We start from the raw sequence: 16,408 nt of genomic DNA on the forward strand, positions 1-16,408 counted from the left end.
GTTGGGCAGCTGGGAGGAGCTGGTGGCTCAATTACACGGAGTTGGGAGGAAAACCGGGAAACCGAGGGTATCTTGTCGTCGACGAAGTGACGGTATTTTGCGGGAAATTGTCTCGTTGGAGCCGTGGGAGGTCGGATTCCTTGGAGACGAAGTTGTTGGATTGTTGCCTGCGTGGGTATATGAGAGGAGAAGCAGGACAAGCTCGCCGAACTTTTTTTTTGGCAGGACAGTCGGTGTGGGCTGTTCAAGGGAGATTAAGTCCGCGCCAGAGAGAGGGAGGATCAATCCGGCGGAAGGCGAGCGAGGGAGATGGAGAAAGTGAGAGGAGATGCAGAACTGGCAAGAGCCACGGATGAAGGGAAGAAGTCTGGATATGATTGAAAATGAAAGACAAGGTCAACTAGGTGGCTCTGGCCCGTCGATATCGGGTCACTGGCACTTGATTGACTTTCTTGGGGAGGGGGGAATTTGAAGAGACACCACCAACTGGAAAGGGAGCGATTGGGATTGGCCGTGGAGGATGTGCTGGGCCTCTGCGTGCTGGGACCAGACCAGCAGGAAAAAGACGATTGTTGAACCAGGCAAGGGCCCCCACCGGCTCAGGGAAGCGGTGGTGAACTGGACTGGAAAGGGTGTGGACGTCGAATGGCAGGCACTGACGGGAAGGACTGGACTACGAAAAAGTGAGGTCGGCGGAGATGTACCGCTACCTGCCGACACCCCACTACTCCAGGAGCATGTATCGGTACATGATGAGGTACGTGTACCCACAATTGGGCGAGAAGAGCGAGAAGGGCCAAGTCTCGAGACATTCGACTGGCTGTTAGTGGTTTCTGTTTCTCTCTGATTTTTTTTTTCTTGGGAGGGAAGAAGGAGGGAGGGAAAAAAGAAAAATGGAACCCCTGCCATGCTTCGCGATGGACTTCCCGGCGGCAGCCCCCCCATGCAGGTGGGAAAGCTGTTGCTGGTGCTGGCGTTGGTATTGTCTGGTGCCGCAGCGCCTGCAGAGAGCTCCTCAACCATATTCAGACGCTTAACCCAATCGAGCGTGGGACGATCAGGGGGGCCCTCTCCACAAAACCATTTCATTGGGGGAATGCAGGGTGGGACGGCGGGGCCTTTGGGACGCCAGGGAGGACGTCGTCACTGTTGCGAGGTTGACGTTTGGAAGTTGAGGCGCTACATGAACTGGAAAACAACCACCGCACACCAGTGACTCCGGCCAAGATTAGAAGACATTTCCAATGGATACTCGGCAATGGGATGAGATGGGAGGTCATCTGTCGTGATCATTGTGGTGCATCTATTTCCCGTAGAGTTGCGATGATGCCGCCATTGCATGAAGCTGTATGTCGCGCAGTCTGGTCAGCAACACAGACCGGAGCCAATGCCGGATCTGTGCGAGGAGCTTCGAGCTGTCAGGCGCGTTATCACCATCATGCCGCTGCATGCATTGATGGATGATCTTTAAGTTGTCTTATCGACAATGTTGCCGAGGGCCTCCTTCCGTGCGCCTCGTCCCTTTGCTTTCTTCTGTGCCACCTCTCCCCTTTGCGCGAGATAAGTTCCATGCCGTGAGGCTGGGCGAGACACCTGCAGTTCTTGAGCTACCTTGAACGGATAGCTCTGTGGCGCGTCTTGTCTGAGCTCTTCGTGACTGCCACTTTCCTTCGCGTCCCTTTCCCGAGCTGTCGGAATGTTGGATTCGGCCTAGTGGCGCGAACCTGCCCCTCAATACCGATGTAGCGCACGTAGGAAGCGTTAGACCGGCGCGAGGCTCAGTGTCTTAGACCTTCAAGCCTCGCCTTACCGCTCGAGTTTTCCCTAGCTAGCTCCCTGGGCACACACTGGGAATGTAGCTTTCGGCCAGAGCCAGCTCGATGTACCCGTTCCGACGACCCTCAACTCTGATCGGGCTTCCTATCAGCCGGCTCCTTATCGCCGCGTTCCCGTTGGCCGCTTGGTCCCAGTTGCGACACTCAACCAAGCAGACTTCGGGAACTTGTTGGAAGCTTGGCGGGTTGGCGGGAAGGCTGATGGGACAAGGCTCGCCTCGACGGAAATCTGTAACTGGCGTCATCCACGGCCACGGATTAGTGATAGCGGTTGATTCCGAATACGTGTTCTCTCGCCCAATATAGCAATACGGGTGCGGCAGGTTATGAGAAAGTGGTGTCATGATAGCACTTTGGCCCGTCAACAAACGGGGACCCGGAAAGCAACAGCCGCATCGACGAGGCCTCTCGTCAACGGGACCCCAAAAGTCCAGGTTGCAGCAAACTCTGAAGGGCGGAAGATGGGAAATGGAGGGAGTGGAGGGGCAAAAAAGTGGCCGCTGCTCCAGGAACCCGCCAAAGTTGATGAGGGGCCAAACGAGACGGGATGTAGCGATACCTCGAGGGCAAGGTGACTTGACCCAAGCTTTTTGGGGGAGGCTCTCTCAGCTCCAGCCGACAGCCTTGAAGCTCTCTGGGTCCTGGGAGAGGCAAGCTGACTTTTCGACCGTCCGTGCTGATCAAGTATGCGAATGTTGACATTGTCATCTGGCCTGGCCAATGCTGACCTTTGGGCTAACGGCGACGGGTTCTTCCAGTTCTTCAGTGGACATTGAGACCGGCTGCAACGAGAGGCAATATGGCGGGCTGGTGGGAGGGTTGATGAACGCCTTTAGTTGACCCCATTGCTTGCAAGGTATTGTCCGAGGGAATCTGGAAACCGGATCTCACCTCATCAGCCAACAAAACGATTGTGATGCGCAGGAGTCGCAGCGGGATCGCCGTCTGTCTCTAGCCACCTCCAAGTTTCTTCGATGCCATCCAACACATTCTGGACGAATATTGATCATTAGCCACCTTGCCCACATAAAATTGCAGATTTTACATGCTTCGAATGCCAGCCTCCTCCTGCATCAGCTCATGCAGTTCCCTCAAACTGTCGAGGCTTGTGAGGCTAGACTGGGCTCTCTTGATGTCTTGCTTCGTGCGCATTTCGATGTCTGTGCCTGCCGCTGCCCCTCGACAAGAAAAAAAAAAAAGTCGGCCATCGAGGGGCTTGCATTCCCCGACAAGCGTCCGCGTGGCATGGCAAGCGATAGCTCCCGCCCCAGCAAGCCAAGACAGGCCAGTGACTGAATGGATGGCGGTACCGGTACCTCGAGATGGCGGGCGGTGTCGAGCATGTCTCCCTCCCTTTCTCAGGGTCCCGCGCATTTCTCGTCCACCCCAGCATCAGCCCCAGGCGTGGGGTGGAAGCGGTGGGGAGAGAAGGGCGGCAGAAAGCCCGTTACAACGCTGGCACCCTTGACCGCCTACCAACAACCAGGGAGCTGCGGGAACATAACGGGGCTCCATGAGGTAGCCGGTACTTTTGGTTGGACGGATTCCGCATATCTGGGACCTGCCCCTCCAAGTACCAATCGAGGGTCCAGTACCTGAGGTACGACAGGGCAGTGATGGATCGCTGATAGGAAAAAGGGACAGCCATACCTGATGTTCGCAGACCGCAAGCGCACGCCGGTTTTCTCGAGAGGCGAATCGAGACAGATGGAAGCGAGTAGAGATGTCGCGCAGACCCGACATGGCCCGCAAGTCGAAACACCAGGACAGGCGGCGTTATCGTCTGTTTTCTGCATCCGGGATAGCATCTCGGCATCTTATCGGCCTGCACATCGAGATGAGGCAGATGGTTCGTGAAGGTCAGCTCTGAAGAGCCGAAGAAGCTGCCGTTTGGCCGAGCATTGGTGCGTCCATTGGGCCTGGAGTAATTGGTCGAGTGCCTGGGTGAAGCATGGCGGATGGACCAGGAACGGGCTGAAGGGTTGAGATACGCGGGAAAGATCCGGGCAAAAGATGGCCTAGTCCAGTGTGTAGTTGATGTCTAGTTGCCCCCAAAATAGGGAGAAGGCGGCCACCGCCCCGGCCCCGTCCAGCCGTCGAGGCGACCTTACCTCACGACAGCCAAGTCGTTGCGTGCCGCCAACAAACGTACCGGTACAAGGCCGGCCGTTCTCCAACGCGGCACCCTTGCGGATCACTCGGGCTGCATGAAGTCAGGGGTGGAGCTGGAGGAGTGGGCGTGGTGTGCGACCATCCCCAACAGAACTAAAAAATTTGGCGAGACATTGAGATTTGAGACTTGGAGGAGAAGGCAGGTGTGCAGGCACCACCACCACCACGTAGCACTTGCGATTTGCATTGCTTTGCGCCAGCACGGCAAGAGGGACAGGATGGGGCCTGGCTTATTGGCCGGACGGTAGCTAAGGTATCAAGTATACACTGGGAGGAAAGAGCATCTCAGGAGGAAGCAGGCAGTAGCTCCTCCTGCATTGGAGGTTGCGGCTGTTTCCCGGTTCAAAGTTCCCCTCGGCGTGCTCTCAGTCAACAATGGAAACCGCGTACGGAAACTTCTCAGCATGTTCGCGACTTCCCTGCAAATGGCGGGGTGAGAAACGGGCAGCACAGCAACTTCGCCGGCCAACAGTAACAGCCATGGATGGCACTACGAGACTTCAGACCGTCCAAGCCGTTCCGTCAGCCCGGACCAACTAGATTCATTCCAGTGTACTCCAACTCTCGACGGCAGAAAAAAAAATATAGCAGAGACCCGGCCTAATTTTCTAATCGTTGAGTTCACTGCGAGCCACCCCAAGGCACCGTTCTCCAAAACAGGAACCCGAAACCTCCAATTACGTTGACCGGATTGACCTCACCTACCTTGCCGCGCAGCAGTGAGGACCCATCAAACGACCTCCACACCCACGCCGCCCGCCACGAAGTACACCAAGTGCAGGTACATCGAAGCTTCGGCGGTGGTGTGTGCCAATCTCCTGCGAGGTAGGTATCCCAATCCCAATCCCAATCCCATCCCACAAACCCCAATCATCCCAGTCCCCATTGAGAGAGAGAGGGGAGGGGAGAGACCCGGGCAACTTGTCCCACGACCCAAGCAAGACCCAATATCCAGGACCCAGACCACGCTGCAAAACCAAAGGGATGCAGTGTGAGTTCATTTGCCTCGCCTACCCATCATAACCACCGCTACACACCCTCCCAACCTTCCCTTGATCTCTGAGCTCTCTCATCTTTAAGCTCCCTCTCCGCCACTCCTACTCTCTTCCTCCACATCAAACTTCACGTCAAGGACTCTTCGTGCTGGGCAGTCTTCTCGTTTTCTCTTTTCTTTCTTGTCCTTCATAGACTCTCTATTGCTCTCGGAGAATCGGAGAGACCAGCTCACAACGACCCGTCCCTATTAGACGTAGTACCGCTTCTACTATTACAACCCCACGACCACTCCCGCGCGCCCGCCGCCCACTCTTCCACACCGCCGTCCCGGAGCATCTCACACTTGCCTCCTGCTCTTCGCTGAGTACACGGAGTCAGACACTGGTAAGCCACCGCCTTTTTTGCTTCCCACGCTGCCCATTGAAAACTTTGCGAGGACGAAAAACAACGAGGAACGGAGACATTTTGGCTAACACGTGGCGGGCGCAGCTCCATTCGTAACCCACGAAAAAAAACCCTTCCCCCTCTTGATACCCCAAAAACCGCCATTACCATGTACGGCACCGGAACTGGCCCCCAGACGGGCGTTTCTACCCCTCGATCCAACGCTTCTCTCCGTCCTCTTACTCTCCGCCACGGCTCGCTCGAGACCTCATTCCTCGTTCCGACCGCTCTCCACTTCCACGCCCAGCAATTGAAGGACCGCTTCAATGCTACCCTTCCTCCCGCCACAGACGAGCTTGCTCAGGATGACGAGCCCTCATCCGTCGCAGAGCTGGTTGCGAGATACATGGGTTTCGTCGCCGACGAGGTCGAGAAGGGTGAGGACGACGAGTCTGGCTCTTATGAGGAGGTCCTGAAGCTCGTCCTTAACGAGTTCGAGCGTGGTTTCCTCCAGGGCAACGAGGTCCACGCCCTCGTAGCTACCCTCCCCGGCATTGACGCCAAGAAGTTGGTCGTCATCCGCAGCTACTACCAGGCCAGACAAACGACTGGCCGCACGATTAAGGCATACGGCTCAGCGCTTTTCCGCGCCGCCGATGACGGCTCTGCCGACATCTACACCATTTTCGGTGGCCAGGGCAACATCGAGGAGTACTTCGACGAGCTGCGTGAGATTTACAAGACATACCAGCCTTTCGTTGGCGAGCTCATTCACAACGCCGCCGAGCTCCTTCAAAACCTCTCCAAGCACGCCAACGCCGAGAAGCTCTACCCCAAGGGCCTGGATATCTTGAGGTGGCTTGAGGACGAGGATGCTACTCCCGACGTAGACTACCTCATCTCAGCACCCGTCAGTTTCCCCTTGATTGGTCTCGTACAGCTTGCGCACTACGAGGTTACCTGCAAGGTCCTCGGTGTTCACCCTGGTCTGCTGCGCGAGCAGATTACTGGTACCACCGGTCACTCCCAGGGTATCGTCCTCGCCGCGGCCACTGCTGCCGCCGAGTCCTGGGAGTCATGGAAGGAGATTGCGCCGTCTGCGCTCACCATCCTGTTCTGGATCGGTGCTCGTAGCCAGCAGGTCTTTCCCCGCACCTCCTTGACACCCACTATGATTCGGGAGTCTGTTGAGAACGGCGAGGGCACTCCCACTCCCATGCTTAGCATCAGAGACCTCTCCCTGGCTGAAGTCCAGAAGCATATTGATGCGACCAACCAGTACCTCCCCGCTGACCGTCACATCTCCGTTTCCCTCATCAACAGCCCTCGCAACCTCGTTGTGACCGGTCCTCCCATCTCCCTGTACGGTCTGAACGCTCAGCTGCGCAAGGTCAAGGCCCCCGTCGGTCTGGACCAGAACCGTATCCCTCACACGGACCGCAAGCTTCGCTTCGTCCACCGCTTCCTGCCAATCACCGCTCCTTTCCACAGCAAGTACCTGGCTGAGGCTACGGAGCTGATCGACGAGGACTTGAAGAACATCAAGATCGACGCCAAGTCTCTTGGTACTGCTGTCTTCGACACCAACACTGGCAAGGACATCCGTGAGGAGGTTAGCGGCAACATCATTCCCACCCTCATCCGTCTCATCACCAGAGATCCTGTCAACTGGGAGAAGGCCACCGTCTTCCCTAAGGCTACTCACGTCCTTGACTTCGGTCCTGGTGGCATCTCCGGCCTCGGTGTTTTGACCAGCCGCAACAAGGAGGGCACTGGTGTCCACGTCATCCTCGCTGGTACCGTCTCTGGCAGCATCACCGAGGTTGGCTACAAGCCTGAGCTCTTCGACCGCGATGAGGAGCACGCCGTCAAGTACGCCATTGACTGGGTCAAGGAGTTCGGCCCTCGCCTGGTCACCACTTCCAACGGCGACACCTATGTTGATACCAAGATGTCCCGCCTCTTGGGTCTCCCTCCCATTGTTGTTGCCGGTATGACTCCCTGCACGGTTCCTTGGGACTTCGTCGCCGCCACCATGAACGCCGGTTACCACATTGAGTTGGCCGGTGGTGGTTACTTCGACCCCGGCATGATGACTGCCGCCCTTCGCAAGATTGAGGGTGCCATCCCTTCCGGACGTGGTATTGGCGTCAACTTGATCTACGTCAACCCCCGTGCTATGCAGTGGCAGATTCCCATGCTCGGCAAGCTTCGTGCTGAGGGTGTTCCCATCGAGGGTCTCACCATCGGTGCCGGTGTCCCCTCCGTTGAGGTCGCCCAGGAGTACATTGACACCCTTGGCCTGAAGCACATCAGCTTCAAGCCCGGTTCCGTCGATGCTATCCAGTCCGTCATCAACATTGCCAAGGCGAACCCCACATTCCCCGTCCTTCTCCAGTGGACTGGTGGTCGTGGCGGTGGTCACCACTCTTACGAGGATTTCCACCAGCCTATCTTGACGATGTACAGCCGTATCCGTCGCCAGGACAACATCATCCTCGTTGCTGGCAGTGGTTTCGGTGGTGCCGAGGACACTTACCCTTACCTGACCGGTGAGTGGTCTAAGAACTACGGCTACCCCCCGATGCCTTTTGACGGTACCCTGTTCGGCTCCCGCATGATGGTTGCCAAGGAGGCAAAGACCAGCCCTGCCGCCAAGCAGGCCATCATCGACGCTCCCGGTGTCGAGGACAGCGAGTGGGAAAAGTCCTACAAGGGCCCCATCGGAGGTGTTATCACCGTCCTCTCTGAGATGGGAGAGCCCATCCACAAGCTTGCTACCCGTGGTGTCCTGTTCTGGGCCGAGATGGACCGCAAGATCTTCGCGCTCCCCAAGGAGAAGCGTGTCCCCGAGCTGAAGAAGAACCGCGATTACATCATCAAGAAGCTCAACGACGACTTCCAGAAGCCGTGGTTCGGACGCAACCGTGCTGGCCAGGCCGTCGACCTTGAGGACATGACTTACGGTGAGGTCGTTCGCCGCATGGTTGACATCATGTACATCCGCCACCAGAAGCGCTGGATTGACCCTACCCTCCGTTCCTTCACCGGCAAGTTCATCAGCCGTGTCGAGGAGCGTTTCACGTCCACCACCGGCCACGCCGCTCAGCTCCAGGACTTCAAGGATTTGGACACTCCTTACGAGACTGTCGAGCGTATCCTGTCTCACTACCCCGAGGCCGACACCCAGCTTATCAACGCCCAGGATGTTCAGCACTTCCTGATGCTTTGCATGTTCCCATTCCAGAAGCCCGTTCCCTTCATCCCTTGCTTCGATGAGAACTTCGACTTCTACTTCAAGAAGGACTCTCTGTGGCAGTCTGAGGACCTTGATGCCGTTCCCGGCCAGGATGTTGGACGTGTCTGCATTCTCCAAGGCCCTACCGCCGTCAAGTACTCCAAGGTCATGGATGAGCCCATCAAGGACATTCTGGACGGAATCCATAAGACTCACGTTCAGTACCTGACCCGTGACCGCTACAACGGTGATGCCAAGAGCATTCCCACCATCGAGTACTTCGGTGGCAAGCTCATCGACACCGAGGTTCCCGTTGAGGATGTTGACGGCCTTACCGTCTCCGACGACGCGCACAAGAACACCTACCGTCTGTCGACTGCTCCCAATGCCACTCTGCCCAGCCTCGACTCTTGGTTGGCCTTGCTCGCTGGTCCCGACCGCAGCTGGCGCCACGCCCTCCTCACTTCTGAGGTCGTCGTTCAGGGACAGAAGTTCCAGACCAACCCCATCAAGCGCATCTTCGCTCCTTCTCGTGGCCTCTTCGTTGAGATCCAGTACCCCAAGGACCCGAAGAAGACCAAGATCATTGTCAAGGAGCAGCCTCGCCACAACCACTACGTCGAGGTTATCGAGGTTAAGCTTGAGAACAACAACGAGGTTGTCGTCAACATGATCAAGGACACCACCGCCCTTGGCAAGCCTGTCGCTCTCCCCCTCAAGTTCACCTACCACCCTGAGGCCGGCTACGCCCCTCTTCGTGAGGTGATGGAGGGCCGTAACGACCGCATCAAGGAGTTCTACTGGCGTGCGTGGTTCGGTGACGAGACTCTCGACCTGGATGCCGATGTCGCCAGCAAGTTCGACGGTGGCAAGGCTACCATTACTGGTGAGGACATCAACGACTTTGTCCACGCCGTCGGCAACACTGGCGAGGCTTTCGTTGAGCGTCCTGGCAAGACTGTCTACGCTCCCATGGATTTTGCCATCGTCGTTGGCTGGAAGGCTATCACCAAGCCCATCTTCCCCCGCACCATCGACGGTGACCTGCTGAAGCTCGTCCACCTTTCCAACGAGTTCCGCATGAAGCCTGGTGCCCAGCCTCTCCAGAAGGGCGATGAGGTCTCCACCACCGCTCAGATTAACGCTGTCATCAACCAGGAGTCTGGCAAGATGGTTGAGGTCTGCGGTACCATCTACCGCGATGGCGAGGCCGTCATGGACGTCACCTCCCAGTTCTTGTACCGCGGTGCCTACACCGACTACGAGAACACCTTCCAGCGCAAGAACGAGACCCCCATCCAGCTGCACCTCGCCACCAGCAAGGACGTTGCCGTTCTCAAGTCCAAGCAGTGGTTCAACACTGACGACATGCCTCGTGACCTGGATCTCCTTGGCCAGACTCTCACCTTCCGTCTGCAGAGCTTCCTCCGTTACAAGACCAAGACTGTCTACAGCAGCGTCGCTACCCAGGGTCAGGTCCTCCTGGAGCTTCCCACCAAGGAGGTCATCCAGATCGCCAGTGTCGACTACGAGGCCGGGCAGTCCAACGGCAACCCTGTTGTCGACTACCTCGAGCGTAATGGTACCCCTCTTGACCAGCCCCTCCACTTCGAGAACCCTATTCCTCTCAGTGGCCGTACCCCTCTCCAGCTCCGTGCCCCTGCCACCAACGAGAACTACGCTCGTGTCTCTGGCGACTACAACCCTATACACGTCTCCCGCGTCTTCGCCAACTACGCCAACCTGCCCGGCACCATCACTCACGGCATGTATTCCAGTGCCGCCGTCCGCAGCTTGGTTGAGACTTGGGCTGCCGAGAACAACATTGGTCGCGTTCGCAGCTTCCATGCTTCTCTCGTTGGCATGGTTCTGCCTAATGATGACCTTGACGTCAAGCTTCAGCACGTTGGCATGGTTGGAGGTCGCAAGATCATCAAGGTTGAGGCCAGCAACAAGGAGACTGAGGAGAAGGTTCTCCTTGGTGAGGCCGAGGTTGAGCAGCCTGTGACTGCCTACGTCTTCACTGGCCAGGGCTCTCAGGAGCAGGGCATGGGTATGGAGCTTTACGCCTCCAGCCCTGTCGCCAAGGAGGTCTGGGACCGCGCTGACAAGTACCTGCTGGACAACTATGGTAAGTTATCTCCCTCAGTAATCTGTTGAGCTTGAACTAATGGCATCTAGGCTTCTCAATCACCAACATCGTCAAGAACAACCCTAAGGAGCTGACGGTTCACTTCGGTGGTCCCCGTGGCAAGGCTATTCGCCAGAACTACATGTCCATGACCTTCGAGACTGTTGCTGCCGACGGTTCCATCAAGTCGGAGCGCATTTTCAAGGAGATTGACGAGAAGACCACTTCCTACACCTACCGCTCCCCCACTGGTCTGCTGTCGGCTACTCAGTTCACCCAGCCCGCCCTGACCCTCATGGAGAAGGCCAGCTTCGAGGACATGAGATCGCGTGGCCTTGTTCCCAGAGACTGCACCTTCGCTGGTCACTCTCTGGGTGAGTACTCCGCCCTCGCTGCCTTGGCTGAGGTCATGCCCATTGAGAGCTTGGTGTCTGTCGTCTTCTACCGTGGTCTTACCATGCAGGTTGCCGTCGAGCGCGACGCTGCCGGCCGCTCCAACTACTCCATGTGCGCCATCAACCCCAGCAGAATCTCCAAGACTTTCAACGAGGAGGCTCTCCAGTTCGTTGTCAACAGCATTGCTGAGGAGACTGGCTGGCTTCTTGAGATTGTCAACTACAACATCGCCAACATGCAGTACGTCGCTGCTGGTGACCTGCGTGCTCTCGACACCCTTACCGGTGTCACCAACTTCCTCAAGCAGCAGAAGATCGACATCGAGGAGATGCGCTCCAACATCGAAGAGGCCAAGGATGCGCTCAAGGAGATCATCAAGGGCTGCGCCGAGGCTACCCTCAAGAAGCCCACACCTCTTGAGCTCCAGCGTGGCTTCGCCACCATTCCCCTGCGCGGTATAGACGTGCCTTTCCACTCGACCTTCCTGCGCTCTGGTGTCAAGCCCTTCCGTTCGTTCCTCCTCAAGAAGATCAACAAGACGACGATCGACCCTGCCAAGCTTGTTGGCAAGTACATTCCCAACGTGACGGCCAAGCCCTTCGCCCTCACCAAGGAGTACTTTGAGGATGTGTACAAGCTCACCAACTCGCCCAAGATCGCCTCGATCCTGGCGAACTGGGAGCAGTACACTCAGGACGGCCCCGCTCCTAACGGAGTGAACGGCGTCACCGCGGACCACGAGGGTCCCGGTGCTGCTGCGTAATGTGTGGGCGTTTGACGCTACACGATGATGAAAACAATGGCGAGGATACTAGATGACGAATGGTGGACACTCATGACTCTAGACGGCGGCGTAATTGTTGTACAAACTACTATGAATGTTTTTTTCTGATGATTGTTTTATCATGCGGTAGAAAGTTTTTGTGTTTAATGGGCGGCGTCAATTGTTAATGATCGTACAAGGACAAGAAAGAATAGAGGGCAATACTTCATAAAACCTATCGCCGGTGACTCGAAGTGAATGAAAACAAGGGCAAGGGATGACGGCTTGTGTCGCCGATAATCACGAGAAAAATGTCCGAGCCAAAAATCTTGTCCAACACTGAAAGGGAGGGGCGGACAGTGGTGATACATACGAGTGAGGTTTTGGGAGCCAACAAGCACGCGCAGTTCTGACAGCGGGGGATCGACGGAAAGGGAATGCAAGGACCCGGCATCGCAGATGGTTCTTCCGAAGGTGCAGCAGCGTCAGCACCAGCGTCCCGAGGTGCAGTTGCAGTGATCGACGGACTCACCCGCGCCAGGCCGGACAGGACAGACCAGACCGGGGAGGGTAAGTCGACCTGCCTATCAGGGGTAACAGCTCTTATCGGACTTTCGACTATCGATATGGTCATGTGGGAAGCTATTCTCAGGCGGCAGCCAAGGCTTGGAGCGTTCGCGTGGGAGGACAAAGAGGCTTATCGGATTATCGGACTGTGGCTGGAGGAGGGGAGCTGGAGCTGGAGCTGGAGTCCCTGGGGGGAGGGGAGGGGAAGAAGAGGGGAAGACCCCGAGGGGGGTCGATGCGTTCGGCTTGCGGCGAGCGCCGTGCGACGTTTTACGGTGAGAAGCGCCCCCCTTTGCCCTTTCTCCGCGCGCCTGCGTGTGGGGGGGTTTTTGGCAGGTCGTTTCCGGGGGTCCGATTGCCTGGAACACAGCACGCTCCAGGCTTGTGCTTGTCGAGTGTCTTGCGGGCAGCTTCTGAACTCGTTGTTTATTTTCCCGGCCGGCTTTGTGTCTTGGAAGTTGTTTCTATTTTATTTCATCCAAGTTAGTAGTCGCAGTGTCACACGAGGAGTCAAAATATGTTTGCTGTAGTACGTGATGTTTCCGGATCGAGTTAAGAAGCTCAAGCTGGTCTCTGTAGACACGTGGTTTCTCCCGGTGCCGCCTAAGGGAATTTTATCTTCAGTAGAGGAGGCTTGATGTGGAAGTTGCGAGGCGCGGCCGGCGAACCCCTACTAGGTACCGCTAGCAGCTAACAGCTAGGTAAGGTACGGGCGCCCGCCCGCAGCTCCCCTTTTTTCCCCCTCCTCGCGCTTCTTCGTCTTATCTTTCCGACGCCGCGGCCGGGTTTGGTTGGGGTGCGTGGGTTTGGGTGTTCATTCAGGATGCGCGTCATCTGTTGCACTGCATATATCTACCCGCCTTCCCTTTCCTTCTTTACGGGTCCGGTTCTTGCTTTTTGTCTGCTTTTTTCTGAGTTTTGACGAGCGAGTTGCTGTCGGACTTGGCATTGGCTCGTGATCACGCACATACACACCACACCACCACCCTCTCTCGCTCTTTTGGTGGTCTTCTAGAACGGAGGACAGGAAGGATTCCCTGGGCGGCCTGTGACAGTGGTTAACGAGAGCTCAACTTGGACAACGACTCTTGGAACGACGTCAGCTGCGCCGAAGTTACCGACGACAGCCGAGCGAAGTTTCCGCAAACCATTAAACGGATAATTGGCGAGAGGATTCTAAGCTGCACTCGACCGCATTGTGTTTACTTTTCTTTGCCTCTTTGATCCCGTTACCTCGATCCGAGCCTGGACGTGTTTTTGAGGCCGTGATACGCAAAGATGGGCGACATGATTAGAGACCCCTCCCCCGCATCAACCGAAGCGACGGCAGCCCCGCAAGGAGGAGCACCGGCGGCACCGAAACAAAAGCAAAACCAGCTGTTCCTCGGCACGTTTATACACTCCAAGACTCGCGAGGAGCTGGATTACCTCCACGACACGGCCATCTGCGTCGATGCCACGGGGACCATCGTTGCCGTTGAGAAATGCGGCAGCCGGGCGGAAGCGGAGGAGGTGCTGTTTCCCAGGCTCGGGTGGGAGAAGGCGGATGTGAAGGTGTATGTCGGAAAGGAGGGGCAATTCTTCTTCCCCGGGTTCATTGGTATGTCGTTTTTTTGTCTTCCTGCTGGTTGATGACCTTTTGCTAACTTGGAATACCATAAGACACCCACGTCCACGCATCGCAGTACCCCAACGTCGGCATCTTCGGCAAGTCCACGCTCCTGGACTGGCTCAACACCTACACCTTCCCCCTGGAATCCAGCCTCGCGGACCTCAAGAAGGCGAAGCGCGTCTACACGGCGTGCGTCAAGCGCACCCTCGCCCACGGCACGACGACAAGCGCCTACTACGCCACCATCGACGTCGCCGCCACGAACCTCCTCGCCGACATCTGCCTCGCCCTCGGCCAGCGCGCCTTCGTCGGCCGCGTGTGCATGGACCGCCCCGGCCTGTGTCCGGAGTACTACAAGGACGCGGACGCCGCCGACTCGCTCCGCAAGACGCGCGAGACCATCGCCCACCTCCGGCGCATCGACCCGGGCTTCGAGCTCGTCGCGCCGGTGCTCACGCCGCGCTTCGCGCCGTCATGCTCGGAGGAGGCGATGCTGGGGCTGAGCGCGCTGCAGAAGGAGCTCGACGTGCTGGTGCAGACGCACATATCGGAGAATCAGAGCGAGATCGAGCTGGTGGCGGAGCTGTTCCCGCAGAGCGAGAGCTACACGGACGTCTACGACGGCATGGGCCTGCTCGGGGAGAAGACGGTGCTGGCGCATGCGATCCACCTGTCGGAGGCGGAGGCGGCGACGATCGCGGCGCGCGGGGCCAAGGTCAGCCACTGCCCGTGCAGCAACTCGAGCATCACGAGCGGGGCGGCGCGGGTGCGGTGGTTGTGGGATAAGGGGATCGAGGTTGGGCTCGGGACGGACATGAGCGGGGGGTACAGCCCGAGCGTGCTGGAGGCGGCGAGGCAGGCGGCGCTGGTGTCGCGGCACGTCGCGATGGGGCTCGAGGGCGCGGAGAAGGAGAGGGCCAAGCTGACGGTGGAGGAGGTGCTGTATCTGGGCACGAGGGGCGGTGCGAAGGTCGTCGGGCTCGGGGAGAGGATTGGCGGGTTCGAGGTGGGCATGCAATGGGATGCGCAGCTGGTTGAGCTGGGTGTTGTTGATGAGGAAGGGGAGATTGAGGGGGGTATGGATTCGAACGTGGATGTGTTTGGATGGGAGAACTGGGAGGAGAGGGTTGCGAAGTGGGTGTTTAACGGGGATGACCGGAATACGGTCGGTGTTTGGGTCAAGGGGAGGTTAGTTCACTCGAGGAAGTGAGGAGTGATGGTGATTAAGGAAAGCATTGCGGGCGGCGTTGGTCTTGCTCTTTTCTAGGTATTAATAGAAGGCTAGTTGGAAAGACAATACAAGAGGACTCAATCTTCTTCAACTTTATTCCACTTAAGTTGTTGTAACATTATCTCTGTTACCGTCGTCGTCGTCGTCGTCGTCGTTATCATTATTATCGTCGTGACTCTCGTCCTCACTATCGACCTTATTCTCGTCAACGTTATCACAGTCCCTATTGTTTGCTACCTTCGTTTTTACTTTTCTTTCGCTTGTTATGAACCTCGGGTTCATTTCAACAGGCTACCGAAGAAAGTTTTGGGAGGTTTAGTGTCACACCCGCCTCCATAGTGTTGGTTTTGAATGAAGATCAACTACCAGTCTGTCAGCATGTGTGACGCCAGTGCTGCACCGGGGTAAATGGCACATTCCTATTCCTGTTGGTTCACCATGCAGGTCAACGGGGGCGTGACCTGCTGATAGACGCTTTCACTCCAACCTCATTGGCAAGAAGCCTCTTGCTTGGCGCCAGACAGCCTTACCATCCTCTTTCCCAGCTGTGACCCGACGCTACTCCTGCACCCTCGCCATTTCCACCGCCTCTCGCCACATCTTCACGAACTTCAACCCCGACAAGCTTCTCAAATTTGACTTGCGTACGCGATACGGACTCTAATACCCGATCAAATCGCATGAACAACTTTTCTGTGGTTGGCTACGCTTCTGCGAGACTGTCTGGTACTCGCCCGCCATGCCCGGCCTCGAAGGACTGAGTCTCGCCTGCAACGTCATGCAGCTTATCGACTTCAATCAGCAGACCATATCCATGTGCCACAGCATATACGAGAGTAGGAAATTAGAACCTGGACTCGAAACACAGGCGATCTCTTTGCAAGATGCCTCGTCGGAGGTATGACCCTGCTTCGGAGCAAAAAGGTCGCTACGGCAAAAACCACGGGCGCGGAACGGCGCCTGCTGGATCTCGCACCCAAATGCATCCAACACGCGAAGGATCTCCAGGAGGAGATTGCTTAGCTCACGCCTCGTCAGCCGGGTAGAATGCAAGCGTTGGTTGCAACCTCAAAGGCCTTTTGG

General features: G+C 57.0%; 2 protein-coding genes across 2 annotated transcripts; both read left to right on the forward strand.

Annotated features, from left to right (window-relative positions):
• Positions 1-5,556: 5,556 nt before the first annotated feature.
• On the forward strand, positions 5,557-11,915 carry FAS1 (Fatty acid synthase subunit beta; the record flags this gene model as incomplete). Its single annotated transcript, XM_037323512.1, has 2 exons — positions 5,557-10,756; positions 10,807-11,915. The coding sequence occupies 2 exons, from the start codon at positions 5,557-5,559 to the stop codon at positions 11,913-11,915; spliced, it is 6,309 nt and encodes a 2,102-aa protein (XP_037178565.1).
• A 1,845-nt stretch (positions 11,916-13,760) lies between these two features.
• GUD1 (putative guanine deaminase) lies at positions 13,761-15,304 on the forward strand (the record flags this gene model as incomplete). The annotated part of the gene is made up of 2 exons (XM_037323513.1): positions 13,761-14,082; positions 14,145-15,304. 2 exons carry the CDS (start codon positions 13,761-13,763, stop codon positions 15,302-15,304), a joined length of 1,482 nt encoding a protein of 493 aa, XP_037178564.1.
• Positions 15,305-16,408: the final 1,104 nt, after the last annotated feature.

Source organism: Colletotrichum aenigma, assembly GCF_013390185.1.
Source record: "Colletotrichum aenigma strain Cg56 chromosome Unknown KSG_Cg56_contig05, whole genome shotgun sequence".
Taxonomy (NCBI): Eukaryota; Fungi; Ascomycota; class Sordariomycetes; order Glomerellales; family Glomerellaceae; genus Colletotrichum; species Colletotrichum aenigma.